Below are 20,152 nucleotides of genomic sequence, written 5' to 3' on the forward strand. Positions count from 1 at the left end.
TCCCAAAAAACCTTAAGAATTGTGTTGTTTCAGCTTATTTTTAGTAAGTTTTTGGTCAGGTTTGGTTGTATTATTTTTATGTTATTGTATTAACTATAATGAACAATGCATTTATTATATATTCATCTTGGTTAATGTTACATGAAAATAAAGTTTTTCATTGTTAACCTACGGTGTGTTAACCAATGATAACAAGCATCAATTTGTAATTTAATAATTCATTAGTAAATATACATCGTTTAATAAATTCAGTATTATTAGTATTATTCATTAAGTTCTACTTAATTGCTAGAACTAAATTACATTATTAGTTCATGTAATTAAATACATTAATAGAAACATTTTAAAGTTTGCCCTTTTAAGTTGTAAATCAAAGTGCACGTAATAAATCTGCAGTCCTGAAAAAAACAAACAAAGAACAAAACAAACTGCAGTTCTGGTTTTGAAATGATTATTGTAATGGTGGACTAATAATAAAAACCACACTACCAAAAAGCAAGCGTTCAGAATGAAATGATAAAAGCATTTACCATGGGTTGTTCTCTCAGAGCCTCCAGCAGCCACGGCCATTTCAAAATCCATACGTCAGTCAATGAGCAGAATATAATGTCAGAGAGCATGACACATCCATATATCTATCCTCTGTGTCTAGTATCGATTCTGTGGTCAGTAATGTTTAACTGAATTTTCCAGGCCTCTTCTCCATCCCAGCGCAGTCAGTATATCATACTTAATAATTATTGGCACAAATCAGTTTAGCCCAGGTGAGCGGCTGAAAATTGCAGCGTCCACAGTGCGTTATTTTCCTCTAGGCTTGCACAAAATATAATAATTTGCCATTTATTCAGCTTTTCTTTTTCCCGATATTACACAGCATGGCTTTTGCACTTCACATCGCACACAACTTGCCACCGTTAACTCTTTGGCTCGTGAAATGCATCAGTAGATTTGAGAGTTAGATGCTTGCCATTTGAATTTTGCAAGATGTTATTTACCGACATTTGATTCGAGTGTTTTGGCTGTCGAGCACATTCTGAATGTCACCCAACCTCCGAAAATGCCTCTTTCATGTTGCCCTGGAAGTGTCAGCTGTCAGATGTGTCTCCAGCTGAGTTCCCTTTCAAGGCCATTTGAGGTCACATGAGCTGCTTTTACAGCACTCACTTTATTTTATCGTAACTTTGCGCGCCACCTTTGTAGTGCAACTCATTAAGTTCATGCCGAGCTGAAACAGCAGCTATCGTGTCAGTCTTGTGATGAGACTGAATGATGCCCATATATCCTGTGAGACATAGTTAGGATGTATGTAGTCTAATATCTCAGAATTAACAATTACACTCGTGTCGGCGGCAGAAAAATGGTCCAAGAGTCTTTTGAAGATGAGCGGGTTCCCTGCAGAGATTTATAACGCGAGTGACTGAAGTATCGTACATGATCTGATGCTTCTGCGCTCACTTATCGAAGACTCAGGGTGAACATAAAAGATTGTTGTGACTTTAAGGATGTGACATGCTGTAATTGACTGATAAATTAATGAAATGTGTGTGTGTGTGTGTGTGTGTGTGTGTGTTTTAAATGACCTTCTAAGGTTCTACAAGGCATAAAAAACCTAGAGGCTGGTCTTATTTAATGCCTGAGGACATTTTTCATCAATCTTGGTAACCTCTAATTTCTTCCTTTCAGATCTTACACCACTTTGCTTTTAAAAGCGATTGCATTTAAATTTTGTCTGTTAAGAGTGGTATATGTGAGTAAGTTTGAACTTCGCCATTTGAGTTGACTGAAATATGGATTTGTTTACGTATGTTATATGCCCATTATGATTTTATTTGTATAAGCATATAATAACTTTTAGCCAAGTACAGTCAGTCAAGGCTGAAATTATTCATAACCCTGGGGTGTGAATAATTTAGCATTGAGTTGAGAAAGGATTAATAACAAAAAACGATCAGCTCTTGAGCCTGACCTTAACAGCAATCTGGAGAGCTTACTGTTGATGTGCTCAGTCTCCCCATCTTTTTACTTCTTTTTTTAGTGTTTTTAAGGTATTTTGTACTCGAACACGAACTACTTTTTAACCCTAGTAAAAATCAGTTGGGGCGACATGGTGGTTCAGTGGTTAGCACTGTCGACGCACAACAAGGTCGCTGATTCGAGTCTCGGCTAGACCAGTTTGCATTTCTGTGTTGAGATTTCATATTCTTCTTGTGTTTATGGGTTTGACATACGCTGCATAAGTTGGCGGTTCATTCCGCTGTGGTGACCCTTGATGAATAAAGGGACTAAGCTGAAGGAAAATAAATTAATGATTGAATTTAAATAGGTCTCAGTAGAGCTGTGGCAAAAAAAAAAAAAATTGAGGAAATGATACTGCATCAATTCTTACGTTTTCTAAATGCATCACAATTTTTTTTTAATCGATTATGAGTTTTTTTATGAGTTATTTTTTTAACAGCACTAAGCTAGTTTTTAACTATACACTCAAATGCTTATAAGAGAGTTCTTTTGCATTCGCCTGAGTGTCATGTAAGGTGACTTTAATATCGAGAGATTAATGAAAACACAGCTCATTATGAAAACTCTTGTAATTTTGTTTTATACGTGATTATTTTAGGTTCATGTGATATTTGCTAGGAATTGGATGCAAGCAGAGTATTGCTCTTTGTAAAGCATACAGTATCATCTGCTGTAAAAACCTTTAAGCTCCGAATCCATTAAAGAGATTCATTTTAAAATTGCAGAAATGATTTCTCAAGCGTGTTTTTTGTTTTTGTGCCACAGCTCTAGTTTTCATTCATTCATTCATTTTCCTATGGCTTAGTCCCTTATATATCAGAGGTCACCACAGTGGAATGAATCGCCAACTATTCCGGCTTATGTTTTACACAGTAGATGCCCTTCCAGCTGCAACCTAGTACTGGGAAACCCACACCTGGGGGAAAACCACACGAACACGGGGAGAACATGCAAACTCCACACAGAAATGCCAACTGGCCCAGCCGTGACTCGAACCAGTGACCTTCTTTCTGTGAGGCAACATTGCTTACAACTGAGCCACCACGCCACCCTCTCTAGTTTTCAGTAAAATGCAAATATGTTTTCTTTATTTACGCTATGCTCTTATCCTTTACCTGTTGGCATCTGTTGTGGCTAAATGTTGTTACAAAAATACGGTAGTCAATGTTTAAAGTGGATCAAAAAGGTTTTTCAAAATTGTTCTAAGGCAAGAATGAGTGAAGTTCAATAGTTTCAGGACAACTTTGATGAAAAGTTTTGAACCACTTCAAATGTTGACTACTGTATATGTCATGAAAGAGTTTTCATTTCATCTAAAAATGACAACGTAAGCCAGAATGTTGCCTCCTTTTAAAAGCGAGGGTGATGTAATGTTAAGTGTAATTTCATGGACCCTTTTAAGACAACTGTTAATTACCATTTACATCAAATTACAAAACACAAATTATCGTTTAGAGTGAAGCAGTGGCGCAGTAGGAAGTGCTGTCGCCTCACAGCAAGAAGTTCGCTGGGTTGCTGGTTCCAGTCTCGGCTCAGTTGGTGTTTTTGTGTGGAGTTTGCATGTTCTCCCTACGTTTGCATTGGTTTCCTCAGGGTGCTCCGGTTTCCCCCACAGCCCAAACACATGCGGTGAAGGTGAATTGGGTAGGGTAAATTGTCCATAGTGTATGAGTGTGTGTGTGTGTGTGTGTGTGTGTGTGTGTGTGTGTGGGCATCCACTGCGTATAAACTTGCTGAAAAAGTTGGCGGTTCATTCCGCTGTGGCGACCCCGGATTGATAAAGGGACTAAGCCGACAAGAAATTAATTGAATGAATGAATTAACTATTGTTTATGTAAGGTGTTTCCAATGCAGTGTCAATGGGCAGGACAGTAAGTTTGACATTCTTACTCTCTTCTGTCTGCCGTTATCAGACTCACCCATTTTTTTTCTTTTTCTGAAAGACTTAACACCATCATGAAGTTTTTCCTTATTATTTCAGCAAATATGATGGTAAAAATATTCTTTTTGTTCTCTCCCATTCACTTTGGTCTAAGTTTACTTAACTATGACGACTTCTGCTACAGAGAAATCCAGGAATGTAAAAAGGGTTCATCTTGTTCTATTCTATTCTATTCTATTCTATTCTATTCTATTCTATTTTGCTTTTCCAGTGAAAAAGTGCTGGGGATGATTTCTGTTGTGTAGTGTGGGGAACATGTGCCACCCATGGTGTAAGCACTCAGTGAATCAGGACCAAAAACATTACTACAAACCGAACCGAGCTACACCTTTAATCCTACTTTGCCATCATGGACAGCTAGGACACAAAAAGAAAAACAACTGAACAAAAGGTTGTTTCCCTGCGTCTAATTTCGGCAAAATGTTTGTCAATTACTGTGTGAAATTGCTAGTTGTTGTTTTGAGATATGGTTGCATGATGAAGGATACTCTGTGAGCAGGAGCTTGCCTTTCATTTTTCTATTTTCTGTTTCACTGCTTTCTCCAGTTTGCCAGACCTGAAAATTAGCATTGTCGACATCAATTCCCTGATACTACCCTCAGCTTCACCGCTGTACGTCCATGAGCTTTCAAAGCCTGGAAGATTACATTGATATACAAGTTAGCATTCTTTTTTCTCATCAATATCATTCAAATTACTTGCATTTTGATGCCAGGCTGTCAAAGCGAGTAACCTCCATAATCACTCACTTCATCAGTCCGACGGCGTTTCTCTTCCTCTCTGCCGGTCTTAAGTCGATATGTGTAGATGTCTGTACACTTTTGAAGGATTCCACCTCCGCAAATAAGCTTCCAGGCTCAGAGAGAAGTTCATCGGAGACAAATGGTGCACATTTCACAGGTAGGCCTTTGCAACCGCTGTGATTTGTTTCATTGCTAATGGGGGCTGAAGTTCCGGAGCCCCAGGCCATTTGCTTTTTGGAGTGGCAGTCGGAGCGAGAACAGCCAGCATCTCTTAACAGCTTTAAAAAAAGATAAAAAAAGAAAAGAACCAAGTGAGTTCTTGGGCTTCCAGAAGACTTTCTCTTTACCTCTTCTCATTACCATACACAGGCTCTACAGACAGAATCTCTAATGTCCACAGGGTGCTTAATGCACCACAGAGGTGACTGCTGAAACTGCCTAATTGGCCGCCCTGGCAAAGCCATATGGAAGATACCTGGGTGATTGACAGAGGCCGTGGAGAAAAGGAGATCCCAAGTGGAAGGCTGGATTGTCCTGGCTCCTTTTTAATCATGTCGTTCAGCATCGTCGATAAGAGATGTTCTGAGATTAGAGTTCAAGGAGGACGGCCTTGGGCTGTGACTGTGGGATTTACTCAACATGTGCTTGGGATGACTGAATCAGTATTCAGTAAGGAGGAGCAGAAGGTTACAGCTGAAGACTGTTTGGTATGCAGATCACATTTTTTATCTAGAGTAATGATGTGGAGACTTGTGGCTTTAGCATGGTGTTTACCGCTGCACGAGTTTTGTAATTTATGAAGCTGATAATTCTGGTTCTTGATTCTGATTGGCTGAGCCAGGCTTGAAGCTGTTGTAAATTACTTTACAAGCATACACCTGTGGCCTCATTACATCACTATTACATCAGCCACTGCGCTACTATGGATACATATATTATGTATTTCAGCTAAATTAACTGTTTTAAAAAATATTTTAATGATTTATGAGTATCCTCTGCTTACGTTATGTCAAAGAAAGTATTCTTATGCGAGAGATGCGTTGGATGTGAAATCCCAGTTTCCATGGTGCAATATATTTTCTGTTTCAGGTATATTAAAGTACATTCATCAAGTTAGAGTGTTTAATAAAGCTTCTTATAGGTGAACTCGCACTATGCTCTGAATCAGTATGGTGTGGTAGAGATAATCAGATGGACATGTGGGAGGAAATATCATATAAAGTGCTAATAAATAAATAAAAAAACAGACTTGTTCTATTTGAGCTTCATAAGATGAAGCTTGTTACAGCTAGGATCATTCTGTTGCCATTTATTGGCACTGTCAGAAACTGTTCTAGTGGAAGGATTGCATTTAATGTTTCATATTTTAGAAAAGTAACATTAACATATTTCTGCCTTTTTAGTATACAGTATGTATTGTGTGGGGTATCCATTCTATATAAGCAATAGGCCCTCTGACGTGAATATAGAACAGCTAAGGGGCCTTAGGCACTTACGGTCATGTCTAACCTCTGCTTGACAAGCTGTTCTAAATTCAGGTTGGGTATCATTTGATTTATCATTGATTCTATTCATGATTCTGCTTCTCCATTCTTTTTGTAGAACAGTTTCGATTCCAGTGTGGTGAAAAAGTCAAATTTTATAAATCACACACTTGTTGACTTGTGCAGGGCTTATGAATGGCTTGCCTGAGCTGTTGACTATAGCACAGGATAGCACTCACACTTTATATTATTTAGATCCCTTAACAGGAATCAGAATATGTAATTGTGATGAACAAATTACATTCAAGTGTATAATAGTATGCGAATTCAAATGTTTTAATCAAATACATAAACCCTATTCTATATTATGTGTATGGGAAACAATAAGCAGAATCAATTTTCATTTGGGAATAAAAATCCATTTTCTAAATTTTGGATTTCTGAATATGAACTGATTTTTGATTCCTATGTACACTAACTTTTTGGGTATCAGTAAAATCCAATTTAAAAAAAACATGCTGTAAATATTGTGAGATATAATAACTATCAAAAGATTCAAAGTAAATCGGCACACTGCCACTTTAGCTCTCAAAAAATTTTATTTAGTCAAAATTACAAAAACACTACGTTTCGACCGACATGGTCTTCACCTGATGAAGACCATGTCGGTCGAAACGTAGTGTTTTTGTAATTTTGACTAAATAAAATTTTTTGAGAGCTAAAGTGGCAGTGTGCCGATTTACTTTGAATCTTTTGCTACTTATGTTTGTTTTTTGATCGTGCACCTGCCTTCAAGATTTTTCTAGATGTGCGCACATTTCTGTTTTTTGCATATAATAACTATGACATAAACTCTATTTGATCACATTAAATGTGTTTTATGGCATATGTTTAGCCATCGTCATTGTCACACGATCATTCAGAAACCATTATAATTTGGCTTATGGTAAAGGGTATGGTTTATCAGATTTGATATGCTCTGCAGTACTTCTGTGAACCCCAAGAGTCCTCTAACTCCCATTTGAAAACTCTAGCTGTAGTAGAATTTAATGCTCTAAACTCTGCTCTGCCCATTTCATTGAACCTTTCTCAAGTTCCCATGTGGTTATTTTGGATTAACGCCTGTGCCAGTTCATCTCTGCCTGGTGACAGGATCATTATCTTCCAGACCTTTGCAGGTACAGTTACAATTGAATCTATACTAGTGTTTTTTTGGATTGGCACAAGGACAGTAATGACCATGAGGAGACTAAGACATCACATTAGTGCCAGTAAGATATTTGTCATAGCCATAACCTTCCACTTGGAAAACCATCAGTTATGTTGCAAACATTGTACATTTAAACAAATGAATACAGTTGGCATAAAAAGCACGCAATTAACCAACAATCTGCTTTTACCTGCAATTCATTGTAGTGGAAACTGTATCAGAGTTAAGAGATCACCACGGATCTCAAGGACAGCTGTGAAAACAAAGATTAAAGATTCTTGCAGAGAAGCTTAGAGTAAAGAGCAACTAAGGCATTATTTATGGAAAAGATGCAAAACAATACTGAAGCATAAGGATTCAGATGTGCTCCAGTGAGCACAGCTGATTCAATTAGAAGGAGATGGAAGTGACATCAAACCACACAGACGTTGGCCAGGAAAGGTTGTCCTTCAAAACACTTTTAGTACTTAGACTTAGAATAGCATTTCAAATGTTTACTTCTTGAAATGAGCCGCATTGTTTTTTTTTTCTGCATAATTGAAGGGATGCAAGCCAAGAATGAAATTAGCTAACCTAAAAAATTGTTTAACTATAAATAGAAATATTTCAATGACAATCTAACAAAAGAACTGAAGTTTAAGATGAAAATATAAAAATAACAAAATAAAAATGCAAGTCTTAACTTGAATCCTTTCGATCTAAAGTTGCCTAAATGCAGAACTTCCATTTCTCTGCCAAAACTACTTGATATTTTTCAAACCTTAGATCAACAGATGCGTATTAGAACCCAACTTTGATTCATTTTTTTGCCATTCATACATAATGACATGGGACGGTACAAGATGGAAGTCAAACACTGAGGGAGAAAGCAGCTCATTAGTCTCTGCTTCCCTGAATCTTCAATTGTGTTACCAGATGCTGGGCCTCATCGCAAATCTCATCTTTAATCATTTAGAGAGCCACAACAGAGCCTCTATTTTGAACCGATTGTTTGGTGAGGAATTGCGTTTAATGCCACTCGCCCTGTCATCGCTGGTTTAGCAGAACTACAATGTTCAGGCGTCCTTATCAGCTCGGTCTCGCGGTCTTGAAGCGATCGTGACATTAGGTTGACAACATTTGGTTTCATCCACTCAACCCTGGCTGCAATGACAGCTTAGATGGGTGTCCCCTCTTGGGATAATGACACATTTGCTACTCAAGTGGATCGGGGCAAGTAAGGTACTTGGTAGAAAGGAGAGAAAAGCTTCACTAAAGCATGTCACCACATCTCTGTTTGGTTCCCGCCTTGTATCAGTGTGGATTTCAGGTCAGAGCGCTGAATGAAGTCTAGCTGTAAGAGCAAAGGAACACGGTGCACAGACTGGGGTAATTACCCTTTCCTGTCGAACAGCTCTCTGCTCAGATATATAGCCCTGTGTGTGTTGTATAAATATTATGGCCTTCAATCACAGCCCTGTGGATTCACTGCTGGAATCATTGGTCTAAACACTGTCTTCCAACCTGACCCTAAACGTTTTACGGTTGCACACAGTTTAGGTATGTTCTAAAGGTTGTGGAGCCACCAAAATGCACTCAAAGTCTTTAGGATCTCCAGAAATTGTTGAATTGATCTCATAATGCACACTTGAATAGTCGAATGGGGGTTATTTTAATGATGTGAAAGAAGTACCATTTTGAGAACTACCAATCATTTTTGTAACATTAAAAAAGTAAATATGAAATAATAATAAATATAAAAATATGTGTTTTGGATTCCCCAAAGATCATAATAATATTTTTGTTAGATGCAGAAGAATTAATGTTTTTGGGGTCACCAAAGAATGCTCTTCTGGATCAACCAAGTTGGAGTTTCAAAAGTGTGTAAAGCTTATAACTCAAGGACACATCCAAGAGTTTTACACCTGATATACATAATAAATAGGGAAATCAATATTACATTTTAACACCATAAAACATGACAATGAGCTAAAAAAAAACTATTACTGGTTCACTAAAATGTCAGTCAGATGTTCTCTGGCATCCTTGACCAATGAATTAGTTTTATGACCAAGCCTCACCCCTTTTTCACATTTAGTTGTTTTATATTATATTTTATGTTGACTTCATGTTGGCCTCTACATTGTCAAGAAACCTTTATAATAATGGCATGACATCATGAATATAAATGTTTTTACATTTACTATACAACTTCTGCTAGCTTACTTAGAATTGTCAAGTGTTATTTGGTTAGTTGTCAATTGTCATTTTAAATGCAAAGGTAACAATGATTCAGATATCTTTATGACAACTTGATATAACCAAATACATCATAACTTGTCTTTGTCAGGACAACTTGATTACCAAGACCACATAACTTGTCATAAATCTGTCATAAACATTACTGTCATGATGCCATTACATATTTTTAGTAGAGTAATTCATGTTTCCTAATTTTTTTCTATTATATTGAATTTGTCAATAAATGCCATTAAATATTAATGACCCTGTTTTTAAACTGTCACAAAGTAATTTCAGAAATTGCTATTTATTTTATTTGATTCATTTTGTTGTTTTAAATATTTCCAGAATATATTCATTGCAATAAGGTTTATGACGTATCTATGACAAAAAGTAGCGATGTGTCACGATAAGGGGAGAAAGGATATGAGGCGAGGACCCAAGTATAGAACTCAACTAGACTTAACTTGACTATGTTCTCAACAAAACACAGGGGTTTGATTACATCCAATAACTGTTGTAGACGAGACTTCAAACAGCAAATGAAATCAGAAAATCAGCAACAAACCAGCGCAGGACAGAGCACACCAGGAGAATAAATAGGGAAGACAAACCAATGAACAGACAGGCGGAGGGGTGAAAATTAAAATTATAAACAGAATAACAAGGTGGGTGGGACAAAACGCTAGACAAAAGAACAAATGGTACAAAAACACAACGCAAAACATGTGCTTGCATACAAACAGGACTAGAACATGTCGCCAATGAGAGAACTCATTGACCACATGCTCACATGAAACAAGACACTAAAGCACATGGTTACAATGTGCTACACAACACAAACACAACAAAACAAAAGACACAGGCACACAATAAATAAAGTTACTTACCCTGCGCTCGCATATGCAACGTGAATGTTCTTTCCCAGCGCCATCCAAAACCAAAACCAACTAGACTGAGACGCTGAGAATGAACATCACGCTGTAGACAAAACGAACACAAACACCAGGACAAGAGCGCGCATCCAGACCACATCCGGACCTTGCGCGCCTGTATCAAGTTGCAGTGTGCCATGGTCCGAGTGCAACCAGAACGGCACTCTTACAATGACAAGGACAAACAATGACGAGAAAGATGAGCGCTTAACCCAAGAAAACTTGAGCTGAGCACAACATATAACATGACATGACTAGTCTTTGGACTCTGCTGCCAAAACAAGAATAAACAGGAATCTACAAAGACAAAGATACAATATGATGCATTTGGTTATGTCAAGTTGTCATAACAGACATTTCAAGCTATCTTAACATTTAAAATGACATAAACTAATGACACTTCGCGACAGTTGCCGTAAGCATGCATAAAATCTCCTTCAAATTAATGTCATATGTCATGTCAAGGTTATAAAGGTGTCATGACAGTCTTATGAACAACCACTTCAAGTAAAATATTATCAAAAAATGTTGTGTAGCATGGTTTATAAAGGTTGCTTGTGGATTATTATAGAATATAATTGGCTATTGCCTATACTGTATAACCCGGGACCTGGCAAAGGTTTAGAGGCACAAATAAGCCACGTAATTACTTTTGTAGCGCCCATAATATCTTCTAAGACATGCTGATCACAGAGGAAGGAGGCTAATCAGAAATCTCAGTCAGCCGTTTCATCTAACGTGTTTGTGCATTGAACACACATTTACACGATTCAATGTGACAGACCAAAAACAGCTCGGAGAAATTGGCTCACATGAGCATCTTCAAAGTGTTATTTAATAAGCAATAGTTTCTGTAGTGAATAAGTGGTGTTTGCTAAGCCAAGCATCACTAATATTATTGCCCAGCATTGCAGTTCTATGATGTTGACCTGAACGCTGCCTTAAAAATAATGTGACTCTTACGTTTCTAAATGGAATATCCAACACCATTCCAACAGGCAGCTTGTGCAAGTAACGTTTGCATTTAATTTAGGTTTAAAAACATTTTAACTTTGTTTTGCTGTATTTAAATGTAAAATGTACACAGCCAAAAATCTATAATTATAAAATGTGATCGTTTTTTTTCCCCAATAAAAATAATCTGTGCCTAGTTTAATTATAAAACTCTGTACTAATTTATGAAAACGCATTTATTAAACTGTATAATTGACATTTTAAGTGGTAGATCTGACCTGAGCTTGACCTGAGGCTTCTCACATTAAATAATAATTTATTGATTATTTCGTTAAAAAAACTTGATCTTTATGAACTCAATAGTTTAAAGTGATGGCAAATGCTAATTAGGGAAAATAATGATAATTATTACCTAAAATCAATTGAAAATGCTAATTAAGATTACCTTTTGAAGTTGTAAATTAATATTAAAAGCTGCAATATTTTTGTAATATTGACAGACAACCAATAAATCTGACGTATGCTTGGAATTCTTTGATTTGGTTAAAAAGGTTCAATGAAACGCATTAAAAAATAGTTTGCATTTTTGTTTAACAACAATTCTTAAACCCTATGCATTTACAAAATCAAAATCTTGATTAAAAAAAAGGTCAGTCGGTGCTTTTAAAAACACTATCGGTTGGGTTTAGGGAAGGAGGATTGTGGGTCAGACAATCGGTCTGAGTCAGTCGACAGCGGTCTCTGGTGGACTTGCGTAAGAAAAAGCAGGCGTGAATGGTACATACCAGAGAATTTTGAGATCTCAAAAAGTGTTCATAGCAGCTTCTGGTGGATTTTCGGGAGAAGAGCAGGCATGAATGAGACTCGTGAGTGAAATTTGAGATCTGAAAAAGCGTACACAGTAGTAATGGGTCGTTCATGAACGATTTGTTCATTTTGAACGAATCTTCAATATGACTCGGGAACTACGAGTCCTCTCAGGGAGTGATTCGCTCATCCGTGAGTGCGCACATTTGTGCAGGTAGTATCGTTATTTTCAAGTTTTCATCACATTGGCAAAAGCCAATCATATGCGTTTAGAGCCGGAAAAAGAATTGATCCTCTCACCTCTTGAGTCCTCTATCGGGTCTGAGTCACTCGTTCATCACGAGCCAATCAAATGCGTTTAGAGCCGGAAAAAGTTTTGATCCGTTCATCTCTCGAGTCCTCTATCGGGTCTGAGTCATTCGTTTCACATGGGCCAATCATACGCGTTTAGAGCCGGAAAAAGAATTGATCCATTCATCTCTCGAGTCCTCTATCGGGTCTGAGTCACTCGTTCCTCACTGGCCAATCATACGCGTTTAGAGCCGGAAAAAGAATTGAATCGTTCATCTTTCGAGTCCTCGGGTTTGATTAATTCTGTCACGTGATGAACAAATGATCATGGCTCCTATCGGCTTAGACTGTGCATTGATTAAGATTATATGTGACTGTCAGTGTAACGTGAATGAACCCCTGACATGAATTATTATTTTCTCCTTTTTATATTCTATTTATGACTTATTTGTCATGCAATCAACCTTTTGGGCTAGTTTTAGATGTGTTTGGAAGCAATTGGTAACATTTGAATAGTATTTTGGCAAATTGAACCTAATAAACGAAATGACTCGGATCTTTGAGTCTCATTCATCAAGATGAACGAATCTTTTTTCGAGTCAGTAAAATGATCCGAACTTCCCATCACTAATACACAGTTTCCTCTGAGGGGTTTACACAAGATCAGCAGCCACAAATGGCACTCGCGAGAGAAATTTGAGATCTGAAAAAGCATACACAGCGACTTCTGGTGCATTCACGAAAACATAAACTGCAAAAAAAACATATCTCCTGGCACGTATTTGGCACTCTCCAGAAATGTATATAGGCGTACATAATCAGAATGAGCCTGGGTTGAATCTTATTCCTTAATTCAATATGTCTGACAGTCTTGTTTGATTTATTTTTTTGTCTCAGGAATAAAATACCAGGTGAGGATGCACATAAGTATGAGAACTGGCACTCTGCGTTTGCCTTTAGTTTGAAGATGTCCAGATACAGGAGCTCCCGGTGATGTTTCAGTGTCCCACATAGCATACACACTCCTCTGGTATATCTGTCAAATTAAGGATTCGTCTAGACTTGTACGGATTTATGCGAAAGAACGGAGGGCTGCAGGTATTCCTCCTTCTCTCCTTTTCATCTGCTGTCCTCTTTATAGCAGTCTGTCATGCAGGCTTGATTGAACTCCTATGCCTGAGTGGAATTTGCTCATTTTCCGAACACTAGCCCGAATGGGCCTCGCGCTGCCCGGTTATTTGTCATGAGAGCTGTGTCTGTGTGTGTGTAGCAAGTTATTTCTGTGCAGACGGCAGTGTGTAAGAGTGCATAGACTGTTATCATGGACAAACAGTGAGGGTTGAGATAAGTGGGACGCTCCAGGCGCTTCTCTCTCTCTGTTTTACTCGCTATACTGTCTCCACAGCCCAACTGCTGTTCTTTTTTCCCACTCACTTTTTCATGCGCCTCGCTAAACCCCACCAGGCCAAACTGTGCTCGTCTTCAGATAATCACATGTCTGTTTGTCTGTCTATGCATTGTTTAATGTAGTTGAAATTTGCAATGAAGCAAGATTGGCAATGCATTGTCTTCAAAATTATGATACAGTTGAAGTCAAAATGATTAGCCCTCTGTTGAATTTTTGATTTTTCAAATATTTCTCAAATGAGGTTTACCAGAGCAAGGAATTTTTTACTGCATTTTATAATATTTTTTTCTTAATAATTTAAAAAAAAAATAATTATTTAATAATTAATAAATAATTGTCTACAGCACAAACCATCACTATACAATAATTTGGCTAATTACCCTAACTTGTCTAATCAAACTAATTAACCTAGTTAAGCCTTTAAATGTCATGTTAAGCTTATTACTAGTATCTTGAAAAATATCTAGTAAATTGTTCTGTACTGTCATCATGGCAAATATAAAAGAAATCAGTTATTAGAAATCTTTTTTTTCTTGTTAAACTAAAATTGGGGAAGAATATATACAGGAGAGCTAATAATTTAGGAGGGCTAATAATTCTGACTTCAACTGTACATCCACACAATGCATTTAAATGTATTAGCTTTCAGTTCCTAAAGATATTAATTGATTATTTTAAAGAGCACCTATTTTACCCCTTTTACAGATGTAAGATAAGACTTTGGCGCCTCCAGAATGTGTCTGTAAAATTTCAACTCAAAACACCTATGAGATTATTTATTATAGCCTCCAGAAACTGCCCATTTTGGTGTCTGAGTACACTGTAGCTGTTTTTGTAGCCTGTGGCTTTAAGTGAAAATGAGCTGCTTCTTCCCGCCCACTGCTCTGACGTGCGTGTCCTCTTCTCATGCATTATGTCAGATAAACAGTCGTCAGTGATAGAAACAGATAAAGCTGAAATAGTCAGAAATACATAAGTCAGTTTATTTTATGTATTTGTGGTGGAGTTTATTCAAGCCTTTCTGAAATGAGTCCACAAATGCTGTTTGCAATACACACACACTCACACCAATGTGCATTTACTAACACCATGCAGCCATTGTGAGTATAGCAGTTAAGAAATACATTACGATTTTACCCTCTTTGTTACAAACATGCACTGTTTTTAAAACAGCTTAAACTTTTAAAATAATTAGCTGATTGCAGTTAGCATATTTTAAATCTAATTTATATTAGATTTATACTTGTGATTATGGCACCTGTCAATCTATTCGGTGGGAGGGGAAAATTGCACTCCTACATCATGTTGCGGTGGGCCTCAAAATCACTGGAATTTAGGTCCTATTTTACATCAGAACATTTTTAAAGAGAGTTGTTGTGTTTTTATCACTTCAACATGACAGTGGACACACTCGTCACACTGTCCAAAAAAGTTCACCACCATTCACAAAAGTTGATTTTCATCCTGTGTGGCCTTTAATGAATATAACTGTTTAATAATACTAATTTCTTTAAATGCACCATATATACAAAAAATACTCTGTAACAAAGACAAAGAAATGCAATAAAAATAAACATCAATGTTTTAAAACTTTGTAATATGTTTTGTTATTATACTATTGTTTGATTAAATCTAGTGTCTAGTATTAAATAAATGTAATCTATGAAATGTTTTATTGTATTTTATTATTTTGACCAACTGTCATTTTTATAAAAAAATGAGTTCTAAAACTGTATAAAGTTAATAAATTAATTAATTAATGCTCTGAATGACAGTATGCTAATTAAAAAAAGATGAACAGTATTAACATTTTATAATAATTAACACATATAAAATATTTTCTCCAATAACCAATATTTAATAGAGAAACTGATGTGGCGAGTAGTGTCTTAAATTTATTTAAAGAGTGGTATCTTTAAATACATTTTCAAACATTCTTTACACTTTTATATAGAATTCTACCATACTAAATTATGTAAAAGTCCACAAAGCACAGCTGGAAGTTAAAACTATCCATTTTATAAGGCTATTTTTATTATTCCACATTAGTGTTTCATAATATCCAGCTATATTTGCACTGATGCCTGATGCATCATTTATTTATTGCATAATATATCACCAGCTTTGTCATTCACATCAAAAATAACTACATTGTGCTATATATATATATATACATTCCCTACAGTTACAACGATGATATAAAACTCCTCATACCCAAAGCGTTTTACTATCTGTAAGCCAGCCTTATATCGAAGGCCGCTGCGTTAAATCAAGATTGATTCATTCATTTGGGAGGAGCACTCGAGAATCAAGAGAGTCTTTTTTTGGATTCTTGGCTGAACCGGCATGGTGATGTGAGATTTACTGCTGAAATGTGAGTCAGAGAGAAGCACAGCTGACTGGTGTGGGTGGCCTGTGCTACTGTATGATGACTGCATGTGCCAGCTTCATCTTCAGCACAACCAGAGCTGCACACACATGGCTCTCTGTGCTCCTCTTATGAGGTCAGGAGGACACACTCTTATATTTCGCTTTCATCATCCTGGGAAAGTCAACATGGGTCGAAGAAAGCCAGCCATCTTTTTCCTCACCATTCTTCTGGGAAAGAAGACTCACTCCTATTAGCATTCTCATTTAAGGCAAGACACTGCAGGTGAATGGGGCAAAGGAATTAATTATGGTTATCACCATCGCTAGTTTATTGATTACATTTGCTTTATTTTCATTTACATACATTTCTAGGATAACAATCTGAACATTGCTTAAAGCATGGTTTAAAATCCTTGTTTTAGTTTTTTTGGGATGTGCTCGAGTTGAAGGTTTTTACAGAGGGGATTTGAGGTATCTCTTTTGTATTCCATAATTCAGATAGTACTATGAACAGTCAGATTTCTATTCTTTTTTTTTACACAATCCTTTTAGGAATACAATGATGTACATAATCAGGAAAATTATGTATGAACAAATCCCTCTCTAAAAACCTTCAGAGTACAGATCTGAATAACACTGTGGAGTTTGGAGTATGCAGATGCTACTGAAGTGGAGATTTATGGCTCAGTGCAAGAGAAAAAAAAACTCCATTTTGAGGGGAAAAAAAATTATAAAATGTGATGTATTTGAAATCTAAAGGCTCAAATTGGTAGTGCAACAAAAAAGATTCTTAAAGGTTTTTTTTTTTGTATTTATCTTTACATTAAACTGAAAAACAACTATGAAAAGTGGAAAATTGTGTATGCATGTATTTTTTTTATGAACATCTATTCCCTTGAAATGATTCTAAATATTTTTGTTTTATTTTACTTCTGTTGAACACAAAAGAAAACATGGTAACACTTTAGTCAGATTTTTTACTCAATTCTTTAAGGAATACGATGTTGTACAAAATCAGGAAAACTATGTACTGTATGAACAAATCCCTCTCTAAAAACCTTCAGAGTACAGATCTGAATAAAACTGGTGTTTGGAATATGAAGATGCTGCTGAAGTGTAGATTTATGGCGCAGTGCAAGGGGAAAAAAAAACTTTTACAATTTTTAGAAAATAGCATTTGAAAGCTATAGATTCAAATTGGTAAAGTGCAACAAAAGAGACTCTTAAAGTGCGTTTTGTATTTATTTTCTTAACATTACCCTGAAACACCAAACTATGAATACTCAAAACGTCCAAAATTAACTGGTGTGGGAAATTTATTTATTTATTTATTTATTTATTTACTTATTTATTTATTTATTTAAGCCTTAAAGGGATAGTTTACCCTAAAACTAACATTTAATCCCTTCAAGTGATTCTAAAGATTTTCTACACAATCTTTTGGAATACAATATTGTAATCAGGAAAATTATGTATAAACAAATCCTTCTCTGAAAACCTTCAGGGTACAGATCTGAAAAAAAAACTGTAGAGTTTGGAGTATGCAAATGCTGCTGAAATGGAGATTTGTGGCTCAGTGCAAAAGAAAAAAGTATTTTTGTTGTATTTAAAATCTATAGATTCAAACTGTTATAGTGCAACAAATGAAACACTTACAGGTGTGTTTTGGATGATTTCTGTGCATTACACTAAAAGAAAAAAATATATAAAAAGCTAAAAAGGCCAAAATCTTAAAATTCACTGGTGTTAAGATTGATTTTATTTATGCATTTATTTTTTATTTTTTTTATTTTATTCATTTACTTATTTATTTTATTTATTGACTTAAAGAGGGTTGTTCACTCTAAAATTAACATTTAATCTCTTCAAGTGATTCTAAACATGATTTATATTACTTCTGTTTGGCACAAAATAAAATATCTTAATATCTTTTTTGTGTTTAACAAGAAAAAAAAAATGTTTGGAACTGCTTGAAGGTGAGAAAATAACAATTAAAGGGGTGAGCTATCTCTTTAAACTCTCAAACAGAATGTAGGGACGGGAAGTGGACATAGCCTCTTTCGTATGCAATTATGCACGAGGCTCTAAAAATGACTTGATGTGCAGGAAGGAGGAGCTGGGTGTGATCTTCTGTCCATTATTGATTGGAGACTCCGTGATTACTCAGCCTCAGTCTGTCCTTAAGCCATGCTTCTCCAGGACTGACCTCCACCTGCAGGCTGACATGTCCAATAGTCAATCACAGACACTCCTCCAAATTACATTTTCTGAAGCTTTCTCAACACTTCTGTTGTTTGATGGACTTGTGCTTCTAATTACTGCTACCTGCCGAGGCACCAGTGTTTGTTTTTTTTTTCTATTATTGATTTGGGTTTGCTATAGATATGAATGATCAGCGTGACCATACTGTAGCATCATATATAATCATGGTTTCCGCTACATTCATTCTTCCAAGGCGGGACGCCACGCCAAGATTCATCCCGCCACGGCTACATTACAGCTCCTCATTCAAAACATTTTATTTTTTAATAGTGGGCAGGCACATGCACACATAGGGCTCAACATGTGCAGTGCACATGCCCTTTTTAGTCTTGCCCCTGGATAGTCTTTGCACTGGGCTGATAGCGGGTGATAATCGCACCAAAACGTAGTAAAAGGTGTGAATTATAGCAGCGCAAACTTTACTGTATCTGTAGTAGTGCTGTGCGTCATTTGTTTAACCCTTTAAGGTGACTTGGTGACTGACAGGTAATGTAATGTAATGTGTATTTATATAGCGCATTTATTGTGTATGGCCATACACCCAAAGCGCTTCACAATCATGAGTGAGGGTCTCTCCACACCACCACCAGTGTGCAACATCCACTTGTATGATGCGACGGCAGCCACAGGACAACGGCGCCAGTGCGCTCACCACACACCAGCTATGATAGAGTGGAGAGACAGTGATAGAGCCAATTCAGTCGAAGGGGATGATTGGGAGGTCATGACCGTAATGGCCGATAGAGGGACTTTGGCCAGGACACCAGGGTTACACCCCTGCTCTTTCACGAGAAGTGCCATGGGATTTTTAATGACCGCAGAGAGACAGGACCTCAGATTAACGTCTCATCTGAAAGACGGCGCCCACTGACAGTGTAGTGTCCCCTTCAGTTTTAATGGGGCATTAGGACTCACACAGACCACAGGTTGAGCGCCCCCTGCTGGCCTCACTAACACCACTTCCAACAGCAACCTAGTGTTCCCTAGTGGTCTCCCATCCAGGTCCTGACCAGGCTCAGCCCTGCTTAGCTTCAGTGAGTAACCGGTCTTGGGCTGCAGGGTGACATGCAGGCCCGTGCAGAGACTGTCTAAAGGACATGTGCAGGTTAAATTTTTTGAAGAGCGGGGGGTGGGGGTTGGGGGTGGAAGGGCGCAGAGCGCGTACTGAAGAGCGGTGTTATCGCGCGCGTACTGATCAGCTGTGTTGTCGCGCGCGTACTCAAGAACGGTGTTGTCGCGCGCCTACTGAAGGGCGGGACCGAAGGTGTGCCGCGTCGCGGGGGCACTTTTGATCATTTTGGAAGGGCACTTTCTATCCAAGACTAAAAAGGGCATGTGCACTGCACAGGTTGAGCCCTATGTGTGCACGTGCCTGGTGACATGGCTGTGGCATGTGCGCGCACAGGTGTGTGATGCGTGAAGCCAGCAAACACGACATATAGCCTTTTTACTTTACTTCAGGACGCATTAATACTGAAGACATTCAGAAATTTTCCTAGCAAATCTAATA

General features: G+C 37.2%; 2 protein-coding genes across 7 annotated transcripts in view; one reads left to right on the forward strand and one right to left on the reverse strand.

Moving 5' to 3' along the window:
• grik4 (glutamate receptor, ionotropic, kainate 4) overlaps positions 1-20,152 on the forward strand; it is a 647,123-nt gene that overhangs the window by 42,079 nt on the left and 584,892 nt on the right. The gene's annotated exons all lie outside the window — the stretch shown is intronic.
• LOC147833673 (uncharacterized) lies at positions 4,143-10,455 on the reverse strand. Its single transcript, XM_087284146.1, has 4 exons — positions 7,027-10,455; positions 5,177-6,728; positions 4,708-4,979; positions 4,143-4,593 (listed from the first exon to the last, which is right to left on the reverse strand). Exons 2-4 carry the CDS (start codon positions 5,264-5,266, stop codon positions 4,587-4,589), a joined length of 369 nt encoding a protein of 122 aa, XP_087140272.1. The 5' UTR covers positions 5,267-6,728; positions 7,027-10,455; the 3' UTR covers positions 4,143-4,586.

Source organism: Danio rerio, chromosome 15, assembly GCF_052040795.2.
Source record: "Danio rerio strain M-AB ecotype USA chromosome 15, GRCz13ab, whole genome shotgun sequence".
NCBI classification, from domain to species: Eukaryota; Metazoa; Chordata; class Actinopteri; order Cypriniformes; family Danionidae; genus Danio; species Danio rerio.

Coding starts and splice junctions, on each gene's coding strand:
- LOC147833673 (XM_087284146.1), bottom strand. CDS start 5,266: ATGCTGAACGACATGATTAAAAAGGAGCCAGGACAATCCAGCCTTCCA. Junction 4,980..5,176: donor GGCCTCTGTCAATCACCCAG/GTATCTTCCATA, acceptor CTTTTTTTAAAG/CTGTTAAGAGATGCTGGCTG.